At 46.3% G+C, this 23,016-nt stretch overlaps 1 protein-coding gene across 1 annotated transcript in view; it reads right to left on the bottom strand.

Annotated features, from left to right (window-relative positions):
* Positions 1-10,284: 10,284 nt before the first annotated feature.
* LOC115365029 (glutamate receptor ionotropic, NMDA 1-like) overlaps positions 10,285-23,016 on the bottom strand; it is a 74,993-nt gene continuing 62,261 nt past the window's right edge. The window contains exons 23-24 of the mRNA XM_030059741.1: positions 17,534-17,635; positions 10,285-11,232 (exon numbers count right to left, since the gene is read on the bottom strand). Coding sequence (XP_029915601.1) covers positions 11,167-11,232; positions 17,534-17,635 — 168 coding nt within the window. The 3' untranslated portion in view covers positions 10,285-11,166. The remainder of the gene's footprint in view (positions 11,233-17,533; positions 17,636-23,016) is intronic.

The following is a 23,016-nucleotide window of genomic DNA, read 5'->3' as shown; positions in this document are numbered from 1 at the left end:
TCTCTGTCTCTCTCTCTCTCTCTCAATTTCAGTTTCAAGTTAAATAGCTTTATTGGCATGAGAAGGTAGTGCTCATATTGCCAAAGCAAATAACAGTGATAGTAATACTAATATTAATAAAATCAACAAATGTATAAGTGACAGAACATACACAATAACAGTACAAATATAAACGACTTAACAACTTAAACATTTCTCACCAGGCCACAAGGAACACGGCGGCTCAACTTAAACATTTTGGTCCCAGCTTGTCATTAACATGTTTACAGGAGCAGTTTGGAGAGCTGCTCTCCTCCTGTGAGCTGTTTCTGTGGCAGGAGGCCTCACACGCAGCTGCTCGTGTGCAGCACTTTGCTTTCTCACCTAAAACAGATTTTAGTTTGTCTCCATCTGGAAGGGTCTCAGATTCTTTATATTGGGTTTTACAGTTTTTCTCAATTGCTTAGACACAATTCCTGGAACAACTCACCATTTTCTCAAATCTTCACACACAATTCTAAAAACTCACACCCAACGGGACAAACATCCAACTTCTGGGTCCCAATTAGTTTTTACCCTCAGACAACACACACAAGCTGTCAAAACACGGACTACATGAGTGTTTGTTACACACTGGAGGGATTCATTCAAAACACTGCCACCAAAATGCCCACAATAGGTTTTATTCACAGTATTTCCATATTCAGCACATATACAGGTTCATCATCAGCATGGTCTTGTCTCAGGTCAGGGTCAGGCCATAGTATTTCGTCAACATCACACATTATGTCTGCTCTTGCCAGGCAGCGTGGGAAATATCCCCTTGTGGAGCCAGTATGGCATGGCAGTGGAGGATGCCACGGTTGCTAATAGCTGCACACACACACACACACACACACACACACACACACAGTGATGCTGCCTCCCCTCTGGCCTGGGACTTGTGTGATTGCTTGGTGTCCAATGATGTTGCGGCCCCTTTGGCGCCTTTTTGTCAGATTGAAGTCTGCTTCAACGATAAAGATGTACTCATGATGGCATCCATGTCAAAGCTTCTCTACAGGAGTCAAAAACACACATTTGACTTCAAACACAGTACTGTGTGTACTGGACTGAAAGATGGGCCTTTACTCTACACACTATAACATTTCTGTGTTGCACAGCAATAACCTGCACATGTTGGAATCGTTGCTCCTTCACCCTGTCAGAGTTCCTCTCAAAAGGCACACGGTGAAGTTGCTTCATCCTCTTCCTCTTCCTCTTTGTTGTCCACCAGCCTCGGCATGGTTGTGATCCGCTGTTCCAAAGCACATGAAGAAGCCTCCAGGCCTCCAGGCCTCCAGGCCTATTTATTGACCCACAGTTCTGACTGGTGTGTTAACAGTTTTTAGGCTGAGTGTTTGCACTTGGAGAAAGGTGTGGTCTCTGAGTTTAGGTCATGATAACTTGAGTTAATTGTATTGAGAGCATGTGTTTGCTGAATGAACACAGTGCAGTGAATGATTTATGTGGCCACTTTTGTGTAAGGTTTTGCACAAAGAGTTTTGAATATTGAAACGTGTGTGGAAACTGGTGAATTGTGTTTATGGTTATGGGAAATGCATGTGTGCTTCTGGGAATGACAAAAGGTTTGGGTTTTTGTGCTACAGGAACCAGTTTTTGCGTTTTAGCAACCGAGAAAAACTGTAAATTTGGGGAAGAACATTTGTCTAATCAGTGTGTATTTGTCACAGAGGAGTAGGAAGTGTTGCTCGGTCTCTACCTGTCCCTGTGGGCAGAGCAGAGTCTGTCCTCCCTGGGAGTCCAGGTGTGTCTCCAGGTCCAGACGGTGTACCTCAGTCTGGATCTGCTCAGTCTTTGTGAGTCTGTGCTCAGACACACAGCTCAGGTGTTCTGCACTGAGTCTGCTCTGTTTAAGGCTCAATAACAAGCCATTCTGCTGTGTGCTGTGTCTGTCTGCCCAGCGGGGATGGATTTCTCTGTCTGTCTGTTTATGATCTGGTTGGGCCGGATGGTTTGGGGTCTGTCCTGAGGGTCTGGTGTTGAGCTCTCTCTCTCTCTCTGTCTGTCTCTCTCTATATCTGTCTCTCTCTCTATCTCTGTCTCTCCGTCTCTCTGTCTGTCTCTCTCTGTTTTTTTTTTTTTTTTTTCAAAATCTGTGGGTTGCCATGGTGATGCAATCTGACCTTTGTGACAGGTCACGCCTCCTGTCTCACCCGTCCTGTCTGTCAGCAGAGGGGCGACAGGCCCTGCAACGCCAGCTCTGCGTGTCGACCAATCACGAGGCGGGAAGCCTGAAGGCCGACGGGCGGCGAGTCTCAGCGGGACGAGGTGACGGCGGCTGTGATCCGCCACATCATCCAAACTAACATCTCCCACCTCTCTCATGTAATACACTGATTCATATTTACATTTTATTGAGAAAAACATGGTCTGAGAAAAAAGTGTAAATTTACAACTAAAGGTGGAAATTTACAAGAAAAAAAAAAAAATATCTGAGATAATAAAGTCACAAATTTGCAGGAAAAAAAAACCTTTCTGAGAAAAGTGTGTCCCTGTTACTAAATCCAGTGCTGTAAGAAAAACTTTTTTCTGAGTTTCTGAGCAACTTTATCATCTCAGAATTTTCCAGTTTTTTTCTCATAAATTTGTGAGTTTTGTATCATAAATTTACCACCTTAACCTCAGAGAATATGTGAGCTTTCTTCCTTGTTAATTAGCACTTTAATTTTGGAAATTGAGTTTTTGTCTTAGACCATCACCCCCCTAGAGACGGCACTTTTTTTTCTTTCTTTTTTTTTTTCAAAATTTTAAGGCATATATTTTTATGTTAATTTCATTTCCTATTTCTTATAATTAAATGACTTATTATGGGATGGATCTGCCTTGTAGCCACATGTTGACACTGTAACAACAGATTCTTCATATTTTTGAACATGTTTGTATAGATTTGCACGGACTTACATTTACAGGAGTATGTTAATCTGTACTTTGTGACTTTGTATTTTCATTTTCATATTTGTGGGTGACTTTAAGAGGAACTACTTTTCTCTGCGGAGGAATACGCTGAGGTGCCAGGTGTCACGGGCCTCTTGCAGGTATTTATAGTGTTGGTTTTCAGAGCCGCTCTGTAATGGCTGATCATAAAAAAGGATTCGGGTCCTTAGTGTTTTAACCCTCCTGCTACCTTCACATTCACTCACATCACGATTTTTTGGTGATGATGAAGGTCATGTTAGTGTAGTGTCATCATCATCATCATCATCATCATCATCATCATCATCAAATATGACAGCTTCACTACACTTTGACGGAGCCAAGCTAACAACTCCCATAGACTTCAAGTCTTTATGCTAAGCTAACAGGCTATGCTACCCATGAGAGGTGAACCGGTGGACGTCCAGAGGTGGACGTGGTGTCCAACATCTGGTCTCAGTCTGGGGAAGATGGGGAAAGGGGGTTTTGCCTAAAATGTTGGAATATTCCTTTAACTATCCGAGGTTCTTGCACCACTACAGGTGTGGTTATGTCACTGCAGGTGTGTTCTGTCAGGTGAGGGAAGTGTTCTGAAGATTATAAATGTTCTAGCTGCTCCGTGTCCAAAACAAGTGAAACAAATGTGTGTTGATGTTTCTGACCTGTTTTCTCCAGCTGAGGCAGCCAGAGGCTCACAGCTGCCTACAAACCAGTGCAGGACGCTGGAAACACACACGCAGCGTCCCTCCCTCAGCTCCAGTCTGACCAGTCTGACCAGTTCAGCTCAGCAGCTCTGCCATAAACTCTGCCTTTTAACAAAGTTCATAATGTTCAGTTTGTGTTGACGTTGTGCAGAATGAGTCCCTTTAATTCTGTGTTTATTACTGAGGTTGTAGTTTGCAGGTCTGCTACTGGACTGCATTATACTGAGAGGGGTTTCTAGTTTTTTGTCCTCCTTATTGATATCCATGATGGGGGACAGAATAGTGGAAACAGCTGTCAGTAAAGTGCAGCACTAACTATGAGCTCAATGCCAAACACAGACGTGAATGAACACCTCTGTTACCGTGACAACAAGACAAGCTGAGCATTACAGGCAGCAGGAGAGGAAACTTTATGGCACAACAGCTGGACTGGATTAGATTAGATTAGATTAGATTATACAGGTGGAGCTGATCAAGGGACACTGAAGGCCCGTTTACACATACACAGGTATTTTTAAAAACAGACATATTTCCCTTTGTTTGTGCCCTTCTTTTACACGCAAATGGCGAATCCGCCTCTGAAAACGATTCTTTCTAAAAACTCCGGCCAGAGTGGAGATTTAGGAAAACTCCTGTTTCACTTTTGCATGTAAACTGAGAAAAACAGAGTTTTAGGCAGCTGATGTCACATTATGCGCCATCTGATTGGCTTGCATGACTTTCTCCTTCTTCCTACGCCGCCGCCCATAGCCTTGGCGTAGTTATGACGGCGCTCGACGGCGTGTTTATGCAGGTTGAAAACTTTTTTGAAAACTATGCTGTGTGCATGATGTTATTTTGGAAAACAGAGAGGGAGGGAAATATTCGTTTCTCAAAATACCCGACTATGTGTAAACGTAGCCTGAGTGCATCATCATGTTCATCTCCAGTTTACCCACTGCTCCCATTAAATTAGGAAAAGCCATTCAAAGGAACACAGTTAATCATGTATTTAGAGAAGTTAAACACTGAATGAGGCCAAACGACCCCAAAGATAAAGGGGATAAAGGGTTAAAGAAACTGAATGTGAGCACAGAATAATCCGCTTCCAGCCGTGTGTCCACAGCCGGGCTGCAAGCCGTGGGGCGCGACCCCGCGTGAGGACAGCGGCCCAGTCCAGGAGCGGCGACATGTGAGAGACGAGGCGGGACGTCCCGGGAGAGACGGCTCGGCCTCGCCCCCGCCGCACAGCAGAGGCGTCTCTGCTCCTCACGGCCGCAGACGGACGGTTAATCATTCACAGTCTGTTTGTCGTCTGCGGTTTGCTGTTTCCAGGGGCGATGACCTCCACGATTAGAGAGGTTACCCGGAGACAGAGGCCTTCCAGGAACTGCAGGGGGAATATACCACGCTTTTACAGAAATATAGCTTTTTTTGTCTTTTATACATAGAATAGCACTATAAATGTTATCTGTGTTCATAGTAAAGTCAGGGGACAAACTCATTTCCAGCAGAAACAACAGAAACAACCAAAAATCCAATCAAACAGTGAAGTAGCAGTGTGATACAGCAGCAGGCTGATGACATCACATATGACATCATAATACGAAGCCTTAGTGTGACCTAATCAACATGTACACACGTGTCGGTACTGGATTCATACAGGCTGACACAAACTCGTCCTGAAGTCAGGTTTCTCTTCATAAACAACATTAACATGGTAAATTAATGACAGTTAAATAAATCCACATCGTCTGTACAGCTCGTTTAGTTCGGATCAGCTGTTCACAGGAAGTGCAGAGCGGAGCGGGACGTCCCGAGCACGATGAGGCCCAGTCCCTCCGGCGACCCCCTGCCTTTCAGAGGGAAACCCTGTGCAGTTAGGCTCTTATTTAATTTAATTTAATCTGGATAGTTATGGTATTCAGTCATTCAGTTTTTGGCCCCAATCAATTATTATGCAGTTAATTAACTCTGTTTTTCGATATGTGCCATATAAATAAAGTTTGTTGTTATTGGTATTAATTAAACTCTCTAAAAGGAACAGTTCTTCACGACTTTTACTTTATACGACATTTTACTGAGACACTGAGGGACCTTTACTGAAGCAACAGGGAGGAATGCAGGACTTTTGTTTTGAAAGGGGGATTTTCTGTTATAGTGTTGGTACTTTTATTTTGAAAGGACCTGAGGATTTTTTTGTAGATAATATTTTGTGTGTTGAACCGAACGTGTCTTTGTTCTTCCTTCTGCTTGTTGGAGCATTTTGATTTTCATCACAGATCACCTTCATCATCATCATCATCATCATCACCTTCATCATCATCATCATCACCTTCATCATTATCATCATCATCATCATCATCATGGTCGTTGTTGTCAGGGGGTGTGTGTGGGGCCACACGGCGCCTGCAGCCTCCAGCATCGATCAAACTGATCAATAATGTTCTCAGAAAGCCGAGTCACGCTGTTTCCCTGAACGCAGCTCGTCCTCATGTGACCCGCCGCAGGTCACCTGACCGTGCACCTGCAGGGGGCGCCGACCCCGGGCTGACCTGATGATTTATTTTCTTGTGTTTGAGTGGAAACAGGAAGCGGCTGCTGAGACGCCACAGCGCCACCTGGCTGAGGTCAGCGTCACAAACACAGCTCTCTTGTCCTTTCAGTTTTTTTTTTTTTTTAAATGATGGTATATTTTTCCATATTTTTTCTCACCTGCTCAGTTACTTTTTTTTTAACATTATGGTGATTTTATGCTTTTTGCTGATAATATAATTCCATCGTGTTTTTCAGAGAAATCAGATGATCCACATTTCAAAGAGCTGACATGAAGGAAATCTGGAACCGTTTAGAAATGATTTTGTTCCTCTGGTTGTTCCAGTTGGGGTCCGGGGTCCTCCGCAAAATGAGGAATAAATGTAAATATTAAATATATGTTACTGTTAAATGCAGTTTTAATAGTTAGAGAGCAGTTTTCTAATGTTTTATTTTAAAATGTATTTTATTTTGAAGCATTTTTCATTTTCTTTGCAACTGTAACATTTTTTAAAACTAATTTTCTGGTAACTTATCGCTAATTTTCTCCTCACCTGTTTATGAAAGGAATCAAGTGAATTAGTTGAGTTTTCAAAGGTTCATTTTACTGTTAATTAATTCACCAGAAACTGTCACGATGCAAAACGAGTCTGAGTGATTAGACTTTTTTTTAGACACAGAGCCTCAATGCTCAAACTCACAGCATTTTACAGCCATGGATTATAATCTCAGTTTATAATCCTGTCTGCAGCAGAAATATGGACAGGAACAGTCCAGTTACTGATCAATATCTGGATCAAATGGACTGATCAGTTTAGAGCATTGAGCCCCACTGACCCACACAGATTCTGCTCTGTTTAGCTCAGTGCTGCCCCCGCTGGACACAACACTGACCTGCAGGCTGTTTAGCTCAGTGCTGCCCCCGCTGGACACAACACTGACCTGCAGGCTGTTTAGCTCAGTGCTGCCCCCGCTGGACACAACACTGACCTGCAGGCTGTTTAGCTCAGTGCTGCCCCCGCTGGACACAACACCGACCTGCAGGCTGTTTAGCTCAGTGCTGCCCCCGCTGGACACAACACTGACCTGCAGGCTCTCTTGTGGAAATAAACGAGAGTGTCCCTGCCTGCCGCCGCTGATACAGCAGATTTAATGGGATGTTATTTGATCTGTGAGCTGCTGCCTGTGAGTCGGGGGGGTCATGGGGTCATGGGGTCAGGGGGTCGGAGAGTCGGCGTCGCCCTGCACACGCCCTCCGATGGAGGCGTGATGACGATGTTCTGTGATGAAGATCTGATGAACGAAAGGAAAAAACAAAAACAAAAGCAGGGACTGAGAGTCGGGCTGCGGCGTCCCGCTCCGCTCACACCGGCCCGGCTCAGCCGCCACGCCCACTTCCTGTTTTTCAGCATCACGGCGGTCGGGGTCAGAGGTCATTTGAGCAGCGGCCAGTTCAGATCCTCTGATGAAGACGAGGATGAAGAGTTCACTGCTGAAGCTCCTCAGGTTCTCTGTGCTCAGGACGTCCAGCTGGTTCACGTCAGAGTGTGTGTGTGTGTGTGTGTGTGTGTGTGTGTGTGTGTGTGTCAGTAACACAGCTGTTCACTAACACACAGCTTCTTCTTCTTCTGTTGTTGTGGCTGCAGACACCTGGACGCAGTTTTTGTTCTGTGACAGAGGAGCTGAACACCTGCATCCCAAAGCGTTTCCATGACGACGCACCACCTTTCAGCCGCTGTGTTTCGCAGCGTCAAACCAGTTAAGTGACGCCGAGCGTGAGAATAAGGGGCGGAGCAAGACAAATAAAACACCGCCACCGCCTCCACTGACTAAACATGAAGGAACCAGAAGCCCCGCCCACTTCGGTGGTCTCTGCTCTCTGATTGGAAGAAACGTGCGCCAAATTTCCGGTTTAGCCGACTGTTGGATGCCATCATTAGATAGTTTATGAGTGTTTCCAGATGTTTGCAGCTGTTTTTACACAGATCATTAGTGTGACTGTTAGCTTAAAAACAGACACGTGGCTGAGCGGCTGGGGACTCGAGCCGCCGTCGCCGCGCGCACAGGACGCCGGCAGCTAGCTTGACTTGTGGCCTTGTTAGCGTTAGCCATGCTAGCACAGATCCCATAGAAAACAGCTGTGACGCTGCGGTTTGACGCACAGACACAGAGGAAGCCGTGAGGCGGGGAGCTAAACACTAAAACAGAGCAAAGAGAGCGGCATGCAGAGCGAACGGATACAGCCTGTACAGTGGTGCATGATGGGAGAAACGCTCAGGCGAGAGGTCAGAGGTCAAAGCGAACGAACATCCGACGGAAAATGTGGAGTTCCAGTTGAAGTGACGCAGAAAGAGCCCATTCCTAAAGTCTGACATCGTTTTCTGCTCGGATGAGGCTCCTGTTGTCTTTGTTCTCAGTGAAGGAGTGAGAGAGTGAGAGAGTGAGAGAGTGAAGGAGTGAGAGTGTGAAGAAGTGAAGGAGTGCAGGTGTGCAGGTGCAGCTAAACTGGCCTGGCCCTGCAGGTGTGACAGCTGATTGGTCTGCTGTGGAGGCGGAGCTACATGAAGACCTCCTGCAGCTTCTGCTCATTTCGCCAGCAGGGGGCAGCACCTCCTCCTCACTCACATCATAGCCATCTCTATATAAGCTTTATTTATATTTATATTTATATATTTATGTGGTGTCACCTGTCTGAACAGGACGAGCTCCTGCCAGAAAAGAGAGATGAGCAGCAGGATCTCATCAGCTGACAGACGAGAGCTTTGATTGGTCTGTTGGCTGGACTGGGTTTGACTGACAGGGGGCGGAGCCTAACTGGACAGCAGCAGGTGTGGTTGAATCAGAGCCCACAGACAGGGCAGGTGTGGCCGCCTCGCTGCCGGAGCTGGGCGGCTCGTCGCTCGCTCTCCAGCTTCACTCTGGAGGCGGGAGGACAGACAACTGTGGCAGAACTGTTGCCTAGCAACATACCGTGCATAAGCAAATAAGCCCCGCCCACTGCGCAGAGGGAGATCAATCATTATATCGTCTAATGTTGTGAGTTTGATTTATTTTTTTTTTAAAAAGTCCCGGAGCGTCTGTTTCAAACGAAGACGCAGCTTTGACGTCACGCCGCCTCACCGTGATGCGTTTCCTGTTGAAACAGAGTGTGGGGGCGGGGCTTAGCACACACACACACACAGGCATCTTTAAACCAATAGGAGCTCAGCTGGGGAGAGATGGGCGGTTTGATTGACAGGTGGGTGGTGTGGTTCTTTTTTATTGTTTTTATTTTATTTACATGCCGTCGTGTGTGACACGGTGTTATGAATCCCACTGGAGTTCTGGGCCAGATACGCCCACAAGTGCTGTGATTGGTCAGAACATCTGTTGGCCTGTTGCACATTAATATGAAGCCCTCAACCAATCACAAGCCTAAATTTAAACAGGTGGGCGTGGCTTGCCCAGAACTCCAGTGGGATTCATAACCGTGACCAGATGCAGTGTAATCTGATTTTGATATCAAAATAATAAGAATAGTGGATTCTTCGGACTGTTTTGTGAGTGTGTGTGCGTCCCGGCTCAGGTAAACGAGCTAACAGGAGCAAAAGGTGTTTCTCAGTTCTTTGAGACTGCAGAAGTGGATTCTGGGAAAACGGCGTGAAACAACTCTGAGCCAAATGTAGAAGCGACGCCTGCGGATCATTCTGTCACCTCAGTGACCTTCAGAGTGTGAAAGTGGCTTCGCAGGGGGATCAGTCTACATGTTAGCTTACAGCATTAACACCTAGCTGCGTCGCTGGCTAATTAGCATTAGCAGCGTGTCACGATTTGAACAAAACGGAGCAATAACTAACAAACAAACATACACAGATTAATGTCGTAATATTACTTATTTTGTTCTAATTTTTTTGCCATATAACTATGTAGCTTCATTATATCTACAGCAAACACGTCTGAAACTCCGACAGATTTAAAGTGTATGAAGATAAAAAGTGAGCAAAATCATCTTTTGACCCTGAAACCTGAGCAAATCAGAGTGATTTCATTCAGACACGAGAAAATCACAACGACCAGCTTAGCGAGAAAAGACCTGAAAATGTGCAAAAAAAAAAAAAAAACTGAAACGTTCCGAGAAAATGAGCTGGAGAAGCGTTTTCCTGCCGCTCGTCATGCTTCCTGACAGAAATCAGGAGAACCTGCTCAGGTTTCAGACGCTTCGCGCTCGCCACTCCCAAAAATAAAAGCATCAGACGCTGAGAGGCGGCGGCGTCTCGGCTGGTGGGCGGGGCCAGTCGGCTGGTGGGCGGGGCCAGTCGGCTCTGTCGCGATCGGCTCACGCTTTGATCTTGGCGAGGAAAACGTGCGACGTCGGAAAAGTTTGATGTCGGAAAAGTGAAGAAATGAGCAGAAGCTGCGATTGGCCGGCTGCAGGGGGCGGGGCCAGGCGGCCGGCGGGAGGTTCTGATTGGCTGTGGGTGTGAGTGGCAGGTCGAATCAGAGCTGTGGAGGTAGAAGAGACTGACATCACAGATCGACTAATCTACTGACCGCGTGCCGCTAAACACCACGTCTCAGCAAAATAAAGGTCAAACGCTTCTTCAAAATAAAAGACCCTCTCGGTATAGAAGGGAGTGACAGCTACAAGACGAATGTGTGTGTGTGTGAGTGTGTGTGTGTGTGTGTGTGTGTGTGTGTGAGTGTGTGTGTGTGTGTGTGTGTGTGTGTACTGGGTGGAGCAGGGCTCATGAGGAGCTGGGTACGGGTTGACAGGTGGTGTGTGTGTGTGTGTGTGTGTGTATGTATGTGTGTGTGTGTGTGTGTGTGTGTTTCCAGATGGCACAGTGTGTCGCTGTCCAAAGTCCTGATGCCATCGTATCCCACTTCCTGTTTTGGAGGAAGCTCAGTCCGTGTGTGTGTGTGTGTACGTGTGTGTGTGTGTGTGTGTGTGTGTGTGTGTGTGTGTGTGTGGCTCAGCAGGCATAGCAGCAGTGCAGCAGCTCCTGTCTCTCTCTCAGACGACGGTGCTGACGGAGGGATCTGATAGGTTGAGCTGGCCGGTGATGTCAGTGGGGTACGGCTACAGCAGAGGGACACAAGAGGGACAAGAAAGAGCAAAGGAGACGCAGACGTCAACACCACACAGCATCATCATCATCATCATCATCATCATCATCACCCCCACACCCCCACCCCCCCACCCCCCCGGGGGGCGGAGCTCCAAGTCAGCCTGGTGGAAACTCTCCTCGTCCAGCAGCTTTTACTTTGATAGTTTCTGCTTTAACTGCTGAGCTGCAGCTTCCCTGCACACTGACAGACAGAGTGATGCCACAGAGGAACCATTTGAGGTTCAACAAAGAACCTTTTAGCAAGAGGTGCTTTATTTGACAGTGACAGCAGAGAGAGAGAGACAGGCAGACAGACAGGTCGACCTGCAGCAGACAGTCTGAGGTCGCTGCGGTCAGGACTCTGATCTGACGAGCCACCGGGTTCCCTACAGAACCGTTTTTAACAAAGTGCTTTGTGGATCCAGCTGGTTCACTAAAGAACCTTTTATTTAAATGTTTCTTTAGTAATTTTTCAGAATAAAAGCCTCTCTGAGTGTTTTAAATCAGGTGACTGTGGTCAGGTTGGAAACTAACATGAACATGTTGCTGGCCGGTTCTCCATGTTCTTCACTGGGTTCCAGACGAGCTATTAAAAATGTTTTCTGATGGTTTATAGAGCGAGACATTAATCCATTCACTGAGGAAATAATCTGCACATTAATCCATTCACTGAGGAAATAATCTGCACATTAATCCATTCACTGAGGAAATAATCTGCACATTAATCCATTCACTGAGGAAATAATCTGCACATTAATCCATTCACTGAGGAAATAATCTGCACATTAATCCACAAGGAAAAGAATTGTTAGCTGCTGCCGCCAAATAACTCCAATAAACATGAAGAACCTTTAGCACTTTAAAGAACCACAGAGTGTGTGGAGAACCAGCCCCTAAATAAAGAGGTTCTTCAGCTGCTGATGGTTCTCTGGAGAACCACAGAGCGTTTTGAAGAACCATTTAAGTGTGTGTGTGTGTGTGTGTGTGTGTGTGTGTGTGTGTGTTGTCCACTGCACCTAAGATGGCTTCTTCAGTGAACTGGATGTTGTTGTCATGGAAACAGCCTCTGGTGCCTCAGAGGGCTGATGTGTTACCATGACAACAACATCATCTGCTGAGCATCATGACAGCGGATCAGAGCGACGCTGTCACACACACACACACACACACTCACACACATACACACACACACATACAAACACACACACACACACTCACTCGTTCACACACACACACACACTTTCTTTACTTTATAAATACTTTCTGCAGTAAAAGTACTTCCTGTCAATGTTCTCGCAATTTTCAGGTAATTCCCTCCCGATTTACTGTTTTTTTGTGTTTTTCAATGTTTTTGAAAGAAACCAAGTGAATCCAAGAAATTAGCAAATTAGCAGAAGCTTATTGGACTTTTTGAAAAACAGCAAAAAGAGCCAAGTCCCAGGGAATTAAAAAAGAAAAAACTGAAAAAAGAAAAAACCATACATACATGTGAACATGAGGTCAGGGATCAGATTGATTAAATGCTCGTGGAAAAACATAATAATCTCTTGACATCAGAGTCGCTGCAGGACAAACTGAGTTGGGCGTTCACAAGATGAAGACGTTTGTAAATTCAGGTTTTTATATTTGAAGTAGCATTTCCAGGGATAATTCAGGAATGATATTAGAACAATTAAGGTAAAATCCCAGGAGGAGTTAATTAACTAGGTGCTGATGAAGAGCCTTGTTAATGTCACATACATGGGCCTCCTCTGAAATCTGAAATCTGAGGCGTTGAGTGACAGGATCCGGTGGAACGGTGCGTTTAGTGTCACGGCAGAACCACAGGAAAATAAATCTGGACAGACGACGGCGTTTCATCCTGCTGCAGACGCTGCTGCTGCTGCCAGGACGATGAATACAACATAAACTAATATAATCTGGTTTATAATCTAACAGCCTCGTTAAAGTCAGCTCTGCTCCTGTCGGCAGAGCAGAGCTGAGGGTTGTCGGTTCGATTCCCTGCATTCTGTCACTTTATTCATGATGTGACCGGCTCGTTTATTTGATGTATTTCTGAGTCGCTTTGCGTTAGTATTTTAGCGTTTTGAAACTCCGCCCATCCCGTCGCCTGCCGGTTGCCGCGGAAACAGATGTGATTATACTCTGGCTGTGGATTGGTCAAGCCCCACCGGACTCCCCGGTTTGTTTTTCCACCACGCTGACTCGAACCTGCAGCCCGTCCCGCTCCACCACGCCACCTGCTGGCTGCCTCCTGTCGCTCCGGGCCAGGTGAGCCGCAGGTGTGTGTGGGCGGTATTCACTCTATGTAAAGGTGTGCTCAAGCCAGAGGTAGAATGAAGTCACAGCAGAGGGGGAGGGGTCAGTTAAAGGGGCGTGTCCATCAAAAACAACATTGTAACCTAATCCGTCTCAACATCAAACAGCTGTGATGTCATCATGTCTGAGTGGGCGGAGTCAGAGGGAGGTGTGGGAGAGACTGCAGGTTAAAGCAAATGTAATGCAGTGATCGGCGAGCCCTCGTGGCTCCTCCCACTCCAGCAGGAAGCCCCGCCCCTCGTCCGTCTGACTGGCTCAAACTGAAGGAAGCTTCCAGACAGGAAGTGGAAATGTTCCAGCTTCGGTTTCTTAGGGAAGCTTCCCGCTAAGGTTCCTTTTTCTGGAGGAGTACAGTGCAGGAAATCCCACAATGCTTTGCAACATCAGTGAAAGAAGAGCAAAACTTTCCAAACATCCGATAACATTAATGGAGGATGGAAATCTTTGATTCAGCCAAATATTCATATAAAAAACACTTTGATCTTTCCTCTGAAGGTGGCGTGATCGAGCTGCCCGTCTCAAACCTCTTCACTCCAGATAAGGAACCTTGTTAGGAGCCTCCCCGGCGCCCGGAGGCGGCCGGAGCCTCCCCCGGCGCCCGGAGGCGGCCGGAGCCTCCCCGGCGCCCGGAGGCGGCCGGAGCCTCCCCCGGCGCCCGGAGGCGGCCGGAGCCTCCCCCGGCGCCCGGAGGCGGCCGGAGCCTCCCCCGGCGCCCGGAGGCGGCCGGAGCCTCCCCCTCCGGCCGGGACGGCGGCTCAGAGAGCGGCTCTACAGTCGGTCATGCTTGCAGAGGAGGACAGAGGCAGTGTGTGTGTGTAGTACACCATGTAGTCTGGACACCATTCAAATCCACTGAGAAAGAAAACACTGATATAGAAAATAAAGAGATGGTCACGAAGAAAAATGGGTCAGAGTCTGACTTAATGCCCCTCCCCCCCGGTAAAACCTTCAGAAGCCTCCAGAGCTGTGGGCCGCCGCCCGACTCGACGAGTCGAGCATCTTAACGAGACGGAGCTCGTCTCTGCTCGTTAGGACGTCCCAGCAGCCGCACCGCTGAGAAACACCTCCTCACATAAACAAACTGCATGTTTACAGGAGGAGGGACACAACATGGCCGACTGCTGGGAGCTGTGGATCGAAAACACACACACACACACACACACACACACACATACACACACACACACACACACACACACACACAGAGCTTACACTCTACAAGCTGACAGATTTCATTTTACTGTGCTGCTATGAAATGTGTGAATCCAGCAGCAGATGGATCCATCACACACACACACACACACACACACACACACACACACGGACAACACCTTAATAAAGATCTGTCACTTTTAACATATAGTCTGTGTGTGTGTGTGTGTGTGTGTGTGTGTGTGTGTGTGTGACTGGCGACAACACATGCCGTCCCGGGAGCCTGGCAGGAGCTGGAAAACAGAAACATGTTGGGGGGTGGGGGGGTGGAGGGGGTGGGGGGATCCGGAGCTGCAACAACAGTCATTAATGAGCCTGAGGAAGCCCAGCGACCCCGAGCCGGCCCGTCCCGTCACCAGCTGATCACGCCGCCGCTCCAACGGGACTCTGCAAATCAGAAGAGTTAGTGGAGAGGAACGCCGGCCAGCCTCACCTGGAAACCAAATCACCTGCTGGAAACCAGCAGAGCAGTTTCCCAGGAACTTTTATGGTTAAAATGTCACCTACAGGCTCAGTGGATGAAATTCAACTCGGTTGCTAACAGCTGCATGTTGGGGAATTTGACTAGTCAACATAATGAGCTAATTACTCACCAAAAACTGGAAATGGCTGTAATTTAGCTTCTAGTGAACTTGGACAGCTGATGTGAGAGTTTAAATCCATCCACGGTGCAGTCATGTGACCTTTTCTCATTGGCAAAATCTGCGTAAATTATGTAAAAATTAGGTCAAAATCAGGAAATAGCTCTATTTTCTCTTTTGGTCAGTTTAGAGAAAGGTGAGCTTAGAGAACAAGGGCTCTAGTTTTGCAGACCTGGCAACACCCAACTGGGTGTGGTCAGGTGGATTTTGCACGTTTGGCACGCCGTACATTTGATTGGTTTAAAGTGAATCGGCTGTGTCAAACCTACTCCACGCCCTCTCTCCTCCCTTCGCCGGTAGGGGGGAAGGCGGAGTACTTGTGCCACCGCGCACGGCGTGCCAAATGTGCAAAATCCACCTGACCACACCCAGTTGGGTGTCGCCAGGTCTGCAAAACTAGAGCCCTTATTCTCTAAGCTCACCTTTCTCTAAACCATAGTTGGCAAGTAGCGGCACCCAGGCCACATGTGGCCCGCAAGCAAAAACATCTGGCCCGTGAGATTGTTTGAACTAGAGAATGAAAATAAAAAAAATAAATTATACTTTAAAAATCAGACTGACAGTCTCAAAGCTCTTTATTTGGAAACTTCATTTTTCAGAACAGAAATATTTCAATGATCTAAATTCTTATTTGTTATATCTGGATACGAGGGGGAATAAGCGCAGCAGCGAGGTGCAGCGTGGACGTCAGCGGACAGCGCCTGGTGCTGAAACTCCAATAGCCTCTAAAACACAAGTTGTCACTCAAACAACGGACATAGGCGTCATATTATTGTGAAAATTAAAACACTTCTTTCAAACAGGCAAGACATCAAACATAGGTATATACGTAGGAACAGAGATGTGAGTAGCACGAGCGCCTATCATTTTCATCCTCCTCTATTAATTCAATAAATTAGCCATTGTTTTGGTTGTGGCCCGCCATGCCATGGCTTGGAAAAAATCTGGCCCGAGGCCAAACTTAATTGCCGAGCCCTGCTCTAAACTGACCAAAAGAGAAAATATAGCTATTTCCTGATTTTGACCTAATTTTTACATAATTTACGCAGATTTTGCCAATGAGAAAAGGTCACATGACTGCACCGTGGATGGATTTAAACTCTCACATCAGCTGTCCAAGTTCACTAGAAGCTAAATTACAGCCATTTCCAGTTTTTGGTGAGTAATTAGCTCATTATGTTGACTAGTCAAATTCCCCAACATGCAGCTGTTAGCAACCGAGTTGAATTTCATCCACTGAGCCTGTAGGTGACATTTTAACCATAAAAGTTCCTAGGAAACAGCTGCTGAGTCCAAGACATTTCCAGTAGACTAAAAGCTGTGGGCAGAGGCTCCTGTTCATTAGCATTCACACACGTCTGTGTCCTCTTTGACCTCGTTAGGGTCTGCCGTTTGTCGTGTTGGTGTTTTTCTTGTGCATCGACAGGTGACGACAAAATGAGGGCAGACGGACAGACAGAGATGACAGGACGAAGCGACACAGAGACACCGAGCAGGGCGAGGAGGAGGAAGACAGAACAAGAACTGAAATAAGGACAAAAAAGAACGAGAGAGATGGGGAGAGAGGAGGAAGAGGAGGAAACTGTCCACAGGAGAAAAGAGACCACACAGCCTGACCCTCTTCGCTTCTCCTTTGCAAGAAGACGACTTGATCAAAAAGCCCCGTGCCGAGCCGAGCCAGCCTGCCGCCTGCTGAACCGACCCTGAGCTGCCCTGTGTGCCGCCCCCTGCCCTCGCCACGGGGGGCGGGACGGCCCGCCCACAGGCCGCCGGCCAGGATGAGTCAGCAAGGAGATGACGCAGCTGGAGAGAGGAGATGGCGACAGGAGAGGGGAGGGAGGGATGGAGATGGAGATGGGGGAGAGATCAAAGGAATGGGAGGCAGGAGGAGGAGAGGAGAGAGGGATGCAGACAGGAGGTTCAGAAGAAGGGATGGGAAAGAGAGGAAGCAGAGGAACAGGTAGAAAAATGAAGCAGAAACAAGACAGGAGGAGAGGAGGGCAGGAGGATGGAAAGCAGAGAGGAAGGAGAATGGGGGAGGAGATGGAAGAGGAGGAGGAGGAGGAGGAGGAGGAGGGATGGTGAATCTTCATCTCCTTACCGTGGCGTCCCCGGAGGCCCTACGGCGTTTGAGGTCGGAGGTCGAAGTGATGGACCTAAAAGAGGTTTTGGGCTCGGGGTCTGCTCTACCACTTTTCCTATCCTAAAATAGATGATACGATAGGTGCACACACACATTAACACACGCAGGAGAGAGGAGGTCACGTCTTATCGCTGCTACTGGGACTCTGAGTGTGTGTGCGTGTGCGTGTGTGTGTGTGTGTGTGTGTGTGTGTGTGTGTGCGCTATCAGGACAGGTAATCCCAATAGCCACGGCCATGAGGAATGTAAAGTATTGGACAGTATTGTTGTGTATAGTGCTGCAGTGTAGTATAGTGTAGTATAGTATAATGAAACGCAGTATGGCATAGCATAGTATACTCTGACTGAGAACTGCATACTGTAGTACAGCATAATATGGTACATTATAATATATAGGGAAAGTGTGTAATATAAAACTAAAGAATCCAGAATCTAGACTATGATAATAAACTACAGTGTATAACACAGTGCAGTATAATTCTAACAAAGTAGTATAGTGTAGTATGGCATACAGTGTAACACTTCATTGTATAGTGTAATATAGAATAATACAGCACACCGTGACACAGTGTAATATAATGAAGTGGATCATACAATAGCAGAGTATAATTCAGTATAGTAGAGTATAGATATATTACGTCATAGCATAGTGAAGTATAGCATGCTGTAATATAATTCAGTATAATAACAGTATTGTATGATATACTAAGTAAACCATGACACAGCATAGCATGATAGATACTCTGATGTGTAAGCAGATGGTACAGCACAGCATGGAGGTATAGAGTAATTTAATATTAAAGTAAATATCATATATATGTATCTGAAAAGTCAAATAAATATGGTAAAGTATACTGCATAGTAGAGTTTAGTACAGTGGGAGTATATGACAGTAAACTATGATATAGTACAGAGTAACATAATTCAGTATTGTATAGTATGGTATTGCATGCTTTAGCATGGTGTGGAACTTTTATGAGTAATAGTATAACATATGGTATAGTTACAGACTATTATTATAACTGTATAACCATTTAGTATTGTGTGTATATACTGTATATCTGTAGTATTTATAATACAGTACAGTATTCATTTAAAACTGTAAAGTGTAATACTGTATAGTATTGTACATAGTATTGTATAATGTACGTTACAGTCCTTAACAGTATAATATAGCATGATACAGTATGGAGATCCTGGTATATTAGTATTATTTCATGATATAGTGTGGTACAATATGATATTATATATATATGCTATACGTCATGCCCAACCATACTATACTATACAACTCTACATTACACATTATACAGCACAGTATTCTGAAATATAGTAAAGCATAGTATAGTATTGTATAGTGTGGTAGTATATGATAGTATAACACAGTATAGTGTAATATACAGTAGGGTAGTATCGTATAATATTGTTTATATTATGGTATAATCAAATGTAATATGCAATGGTGTGTGTGTGTGTGTGTGTGCGTGTGTGTCAGACTGTTGTTAAATTCATCAGATCCATCAGTGTGCTGACAGACCAACTGTCTCATATCAGCTGCCATCTGCTGCACAGCAGGCCGCTCGCATTATATAACAGGCTGCCTGTGTGTGTGTGTGTGTGTGTGTGTGTGTGTGTGGGTGTGTGTGTGTGTGTGTGTGTGTGTGTGTGTGTTTACATGCATGCTTGAATACCCACACATATGTTTGCCTACCTGTCTACCCTCTATGTGTGTGTGTGTGTGTGTGTGTGTGTGTGTGTGTGTGTGTGTGTGTGTGTGTGTGCTTCCTGAGCCAGTGAAGCAGAAGTCCATTTCCTGTGTTTCCGATGGGACGGCCCAGGAAAACAGAGGACCTCCTCCGTTTTACTGCATCGCCATAGCAACAAGCATCGGCAAGGTAAACAAACAACATGAGGCTCAACGGAACAAGAGAGCAGCTAAACGACAAGAACAAAAAGGGGAGAAAAACAAAACAAACAAACAAACAAACAAACAAACAAACAGACAAACAGACAAACATCCTGAGGTTGAAAGGAGGAGTGTGGGGGGGCGGGGGTGGGTGGGGGGTGGGGGGGCAACAGAGACGGGGGCTGATGGGGCCTTGACATTATAACACACAGCTGCTATAATGCCATTTCTCCTGGGGTGGGGTGGGGAGGTGTGTGTGTGTGTGTGTGTGTGTGTGTGTGTGTGTGTGTGTGTGTGTGTGTGTGATACTCCATGCAATGAGTAGAAGGAAAACAAAAAGGAGGGGGGTGTGGGGTGAGGTGGGGGGCAACACATGGATGTATGGCTTCTGTGATGTGGTTTCACCTCAAACATTTTGGCCAATCAGGTTAACTGGCCTGTGTCGTCACGGTTACAGCACATCATTTATCTGACACATTATAAACATGAACAAACAAACAAACAAACAAACAAACAACTCCTGGGCTTCTGATTCGTCAGATCTCTCAAAAACAATCACAGTTTGGAATGAAAAAACAATAAAAGATGTCATGAACCGAGAGAGAGAGAGAGAGAGAGAGAGAGAGAGAGAGAGAGAGAGAGAGAGAGAGAGAGAGAGAGAGAGAGAGAGCAGCAGTGAGTCCAGGCAGCGGCGGCGGCGGCGGCGGCGGCGGCGGCGGCGGCGGCGGCGGCCACATTTCCGCCCCTCGCTCAACGCAGTGGAAGACTTGGATTAGAGCGTCAGTCAATACATGAAGACCAAACCAAACCAAACAACAACAAAACAACAACCAAACAACACCCACCCCCCGCCTCCCCCCGGACCTCCTGACTCTCTGCAGCTTCTGCTTCTCAAACTTTTCACCAACATTCTCCTGTTTGTGTTTCTGCTTCTTGCTTCCAGCTGTATAGAGTGGTGAAGTCCCGCCCACCCACTTCCTGTACATGGGTCCTCAAAAGCAAGAAATTATGAATGCGATCCGATGGGTAGATAAAAATTATTTTCTGGTCCCGTTTGAATTGTGCCATGGATTTCACATATGTTGTTTGTGATATTTAAAGATCATTTTTCACGTAAAGAAGACTACAATTTAGCGTGAAGAATATTAATAATGTTAGGTTTTGTGTGAGCCGCTTTGTGAACTACAACTCTTCGCTGCTCTCGGTGTGAATGATGTACGTCACCACCCGCACTGGAAGCCTACAACAGACATGGCCATTTCTCTGCTCCACGCTGAGTTTTTGAGGTTCTGAGTTTTTGAGGTTCTGAGTTTTTGAGGTTCTGAGTTTTTGAGGTTCTGAGTTTTTGAGGTTCTGAGTTTTTCCGCCCGACGGCGGGGTCCGCTCGCCCTCCCGCCCGGCCCGGCGCTCCGTCGGCCCTCGGAGAAGCCGAATCTGGATGGAGAGAAACGGCGATGACGTGACGTCACATACGCGACACAGCATGTAGTCTTTCTAATTGTGTTTTCTCAGCAGCATTTAACTGAACAATGGCGCAATAAACGGTCAAACTCTTGACATGAAAATTTGTTATTTCAGCCTATAAACAACATTTGTCTAATCCAAGGCATAACGACGGGGGGGCCAGAAAATAATTATTTTCTGTCCATTGAACACCATTCATTTTTTTTGCTCTGAAAGGTCCCATGGGGGCCCACCGGAAGGGGCGGGACTTCACCACTCCATCGCTGCTACGCTTCAACCACTGATCCACTTTCTGGATTTGTTTGGTCTCGTCTTCCCGCCAGAGCCCGTCTACGACGAGCCTTGCCACTCTCCATTGACCCCCATTGTATCGAACTTGGTTGCAGTTCCACCGTAATTCCACTGGGGGTGATGGCGGGCGAGTGCAGAATGAATGGGGCTCTATGGAGCTAAACGGCTAAATCTGTCTCCTACTCCTGTTTATGGTTGAAAAATCGCAAATCCTGTTGTAGTTTCTGAAAGTCCAGTATGGATTATAGGTTAAAAGTGAAATTAGCGAGAACTTATATCCTTTCAGTTTCCTACAGTTTGGGCTGTTGTTGGCCATAACACGCTAGCATTTGCTAATGAATGCTGATTGGTCAGTGAGGGACTTGCGGCTGCTTACGACGAGGGATCCCACCTGACGTCACCTGAAGACCAAGAGAATCTGGAAACACCACTCTTAAGGAGGACTTTTCCATCAAAGTTGATATTTGTGTGTACAGAGAATGTCTAATACAGCACAGACGGGCTCTCTGAGTGTCTCCGTCTGCTCTGTGGAGACGGGCTCTGGAAATCGCCGTAAAGCAGCACCTCTCAATGTGTGACGTCATCACACTTTTGAACGGCTTTTTAGAACAGATAGGTGAACTTAAAAAATCCAATATTCAGCTGAGTGTATTTTTTTAGCCCCAACTTTTGAAAACAGTATTCAAATTACTGGACAAAAAATTATTTCCAGAGAAAAGTGGATTTTTAGGGGTGTAGCCCCATAGACTCCCATTCATTCTGCACTCGCCTGCGAGCGCCCCCACATGGACAGAGAGACCTGGAAGTCAGACGAGAGTGGCACTTCTCCCATATTAGACATTCTCTGTTCCCGCTCAGAGCGAACAAACGTCCTCGCTCCACGACCACGGCAGCAGATTGACACCACACACACACACACACACACACACACACACACACACATCTGACACCTTCAGGGACCCAGAGGAAGAACTGAGGAGAACATGGGATTTATCAAACTCACATTTACAGTTTTTATTCAGCTTATTACAGCACAGGCTGATTATTTGAGGAATACTGCATGACTGATCTTTTTTAAATTAACATTTTTGAAAAATCTCAGTCCCCTCTGCAGTACTCCAATGTACCTTTAGGGGGACGCGGACCCCCGTTTGAAAACCACTGATCTACAATATGAACTGACCCGTGAAGCTCAAACATCATGAAATAATCCTTAAAGAAAAGCATGTCCATGCCTGTGTGCTGCCTCCAGCTGCACTCTGTTAGCTGCTAGCTGCTAACTAGCTGCTAGCTGCAAGGTTTCTGCTGCTCGCTGTGAGCAGGGAGGACGGACGCCACGGGACCATCAGGTAAAGTTTTTACCTCAAAGCCTCAGCTCTTCACCATTAGCTTTACATGCTAACTTTTAAAATGCTAATTCAAAAACGGTTATCTGCCAACAACTAAGTGCTACTAACACTTTAAGAGCTAATCCACTGCTAGTTAGCCTTTAGCCGCCCGTGTTTGAAGTGTTAATTGCGGTGGGGAAGCTGGTGGTTCTTGACGTGTTCCTGCAGGCCGCAGCAGGAGAACATGTGGCATGAGAACGTGAGAACACAGCGGGTCAGTTAGCCGCTAGCTCCTCACACACAGGACTGCAGACTCGGGTAAGCTAGTATGTGTGCTCACATTTATCTTTCTATATATTTCTATATTTAATACAGATACATTTTATTGTACATATAGTCTATACAAACGTTTACATGTGAAAGGTCTATGATGTTCTGTAGATATATTTTAGT

This window comes from Myripristis murdjan, chromosome 9, assembly GCF_902150065.1.
Source record: "Myripristis murdjan chromosome 9, fMyrMur1.1, whole genome shotgun sequence".
In the NCBI taxonomy this organism is placed as follows: Eukaryota; Metazoa; Chordata; class Actinopteri; order Holocentriformes; family Holocentridae; genus Myripristis; species Myripristis murdjan.
Note: the sequence above shows the minus strand (reverse complement) of the source record. Positions and strands in the feature narration are given on the sequence as shown.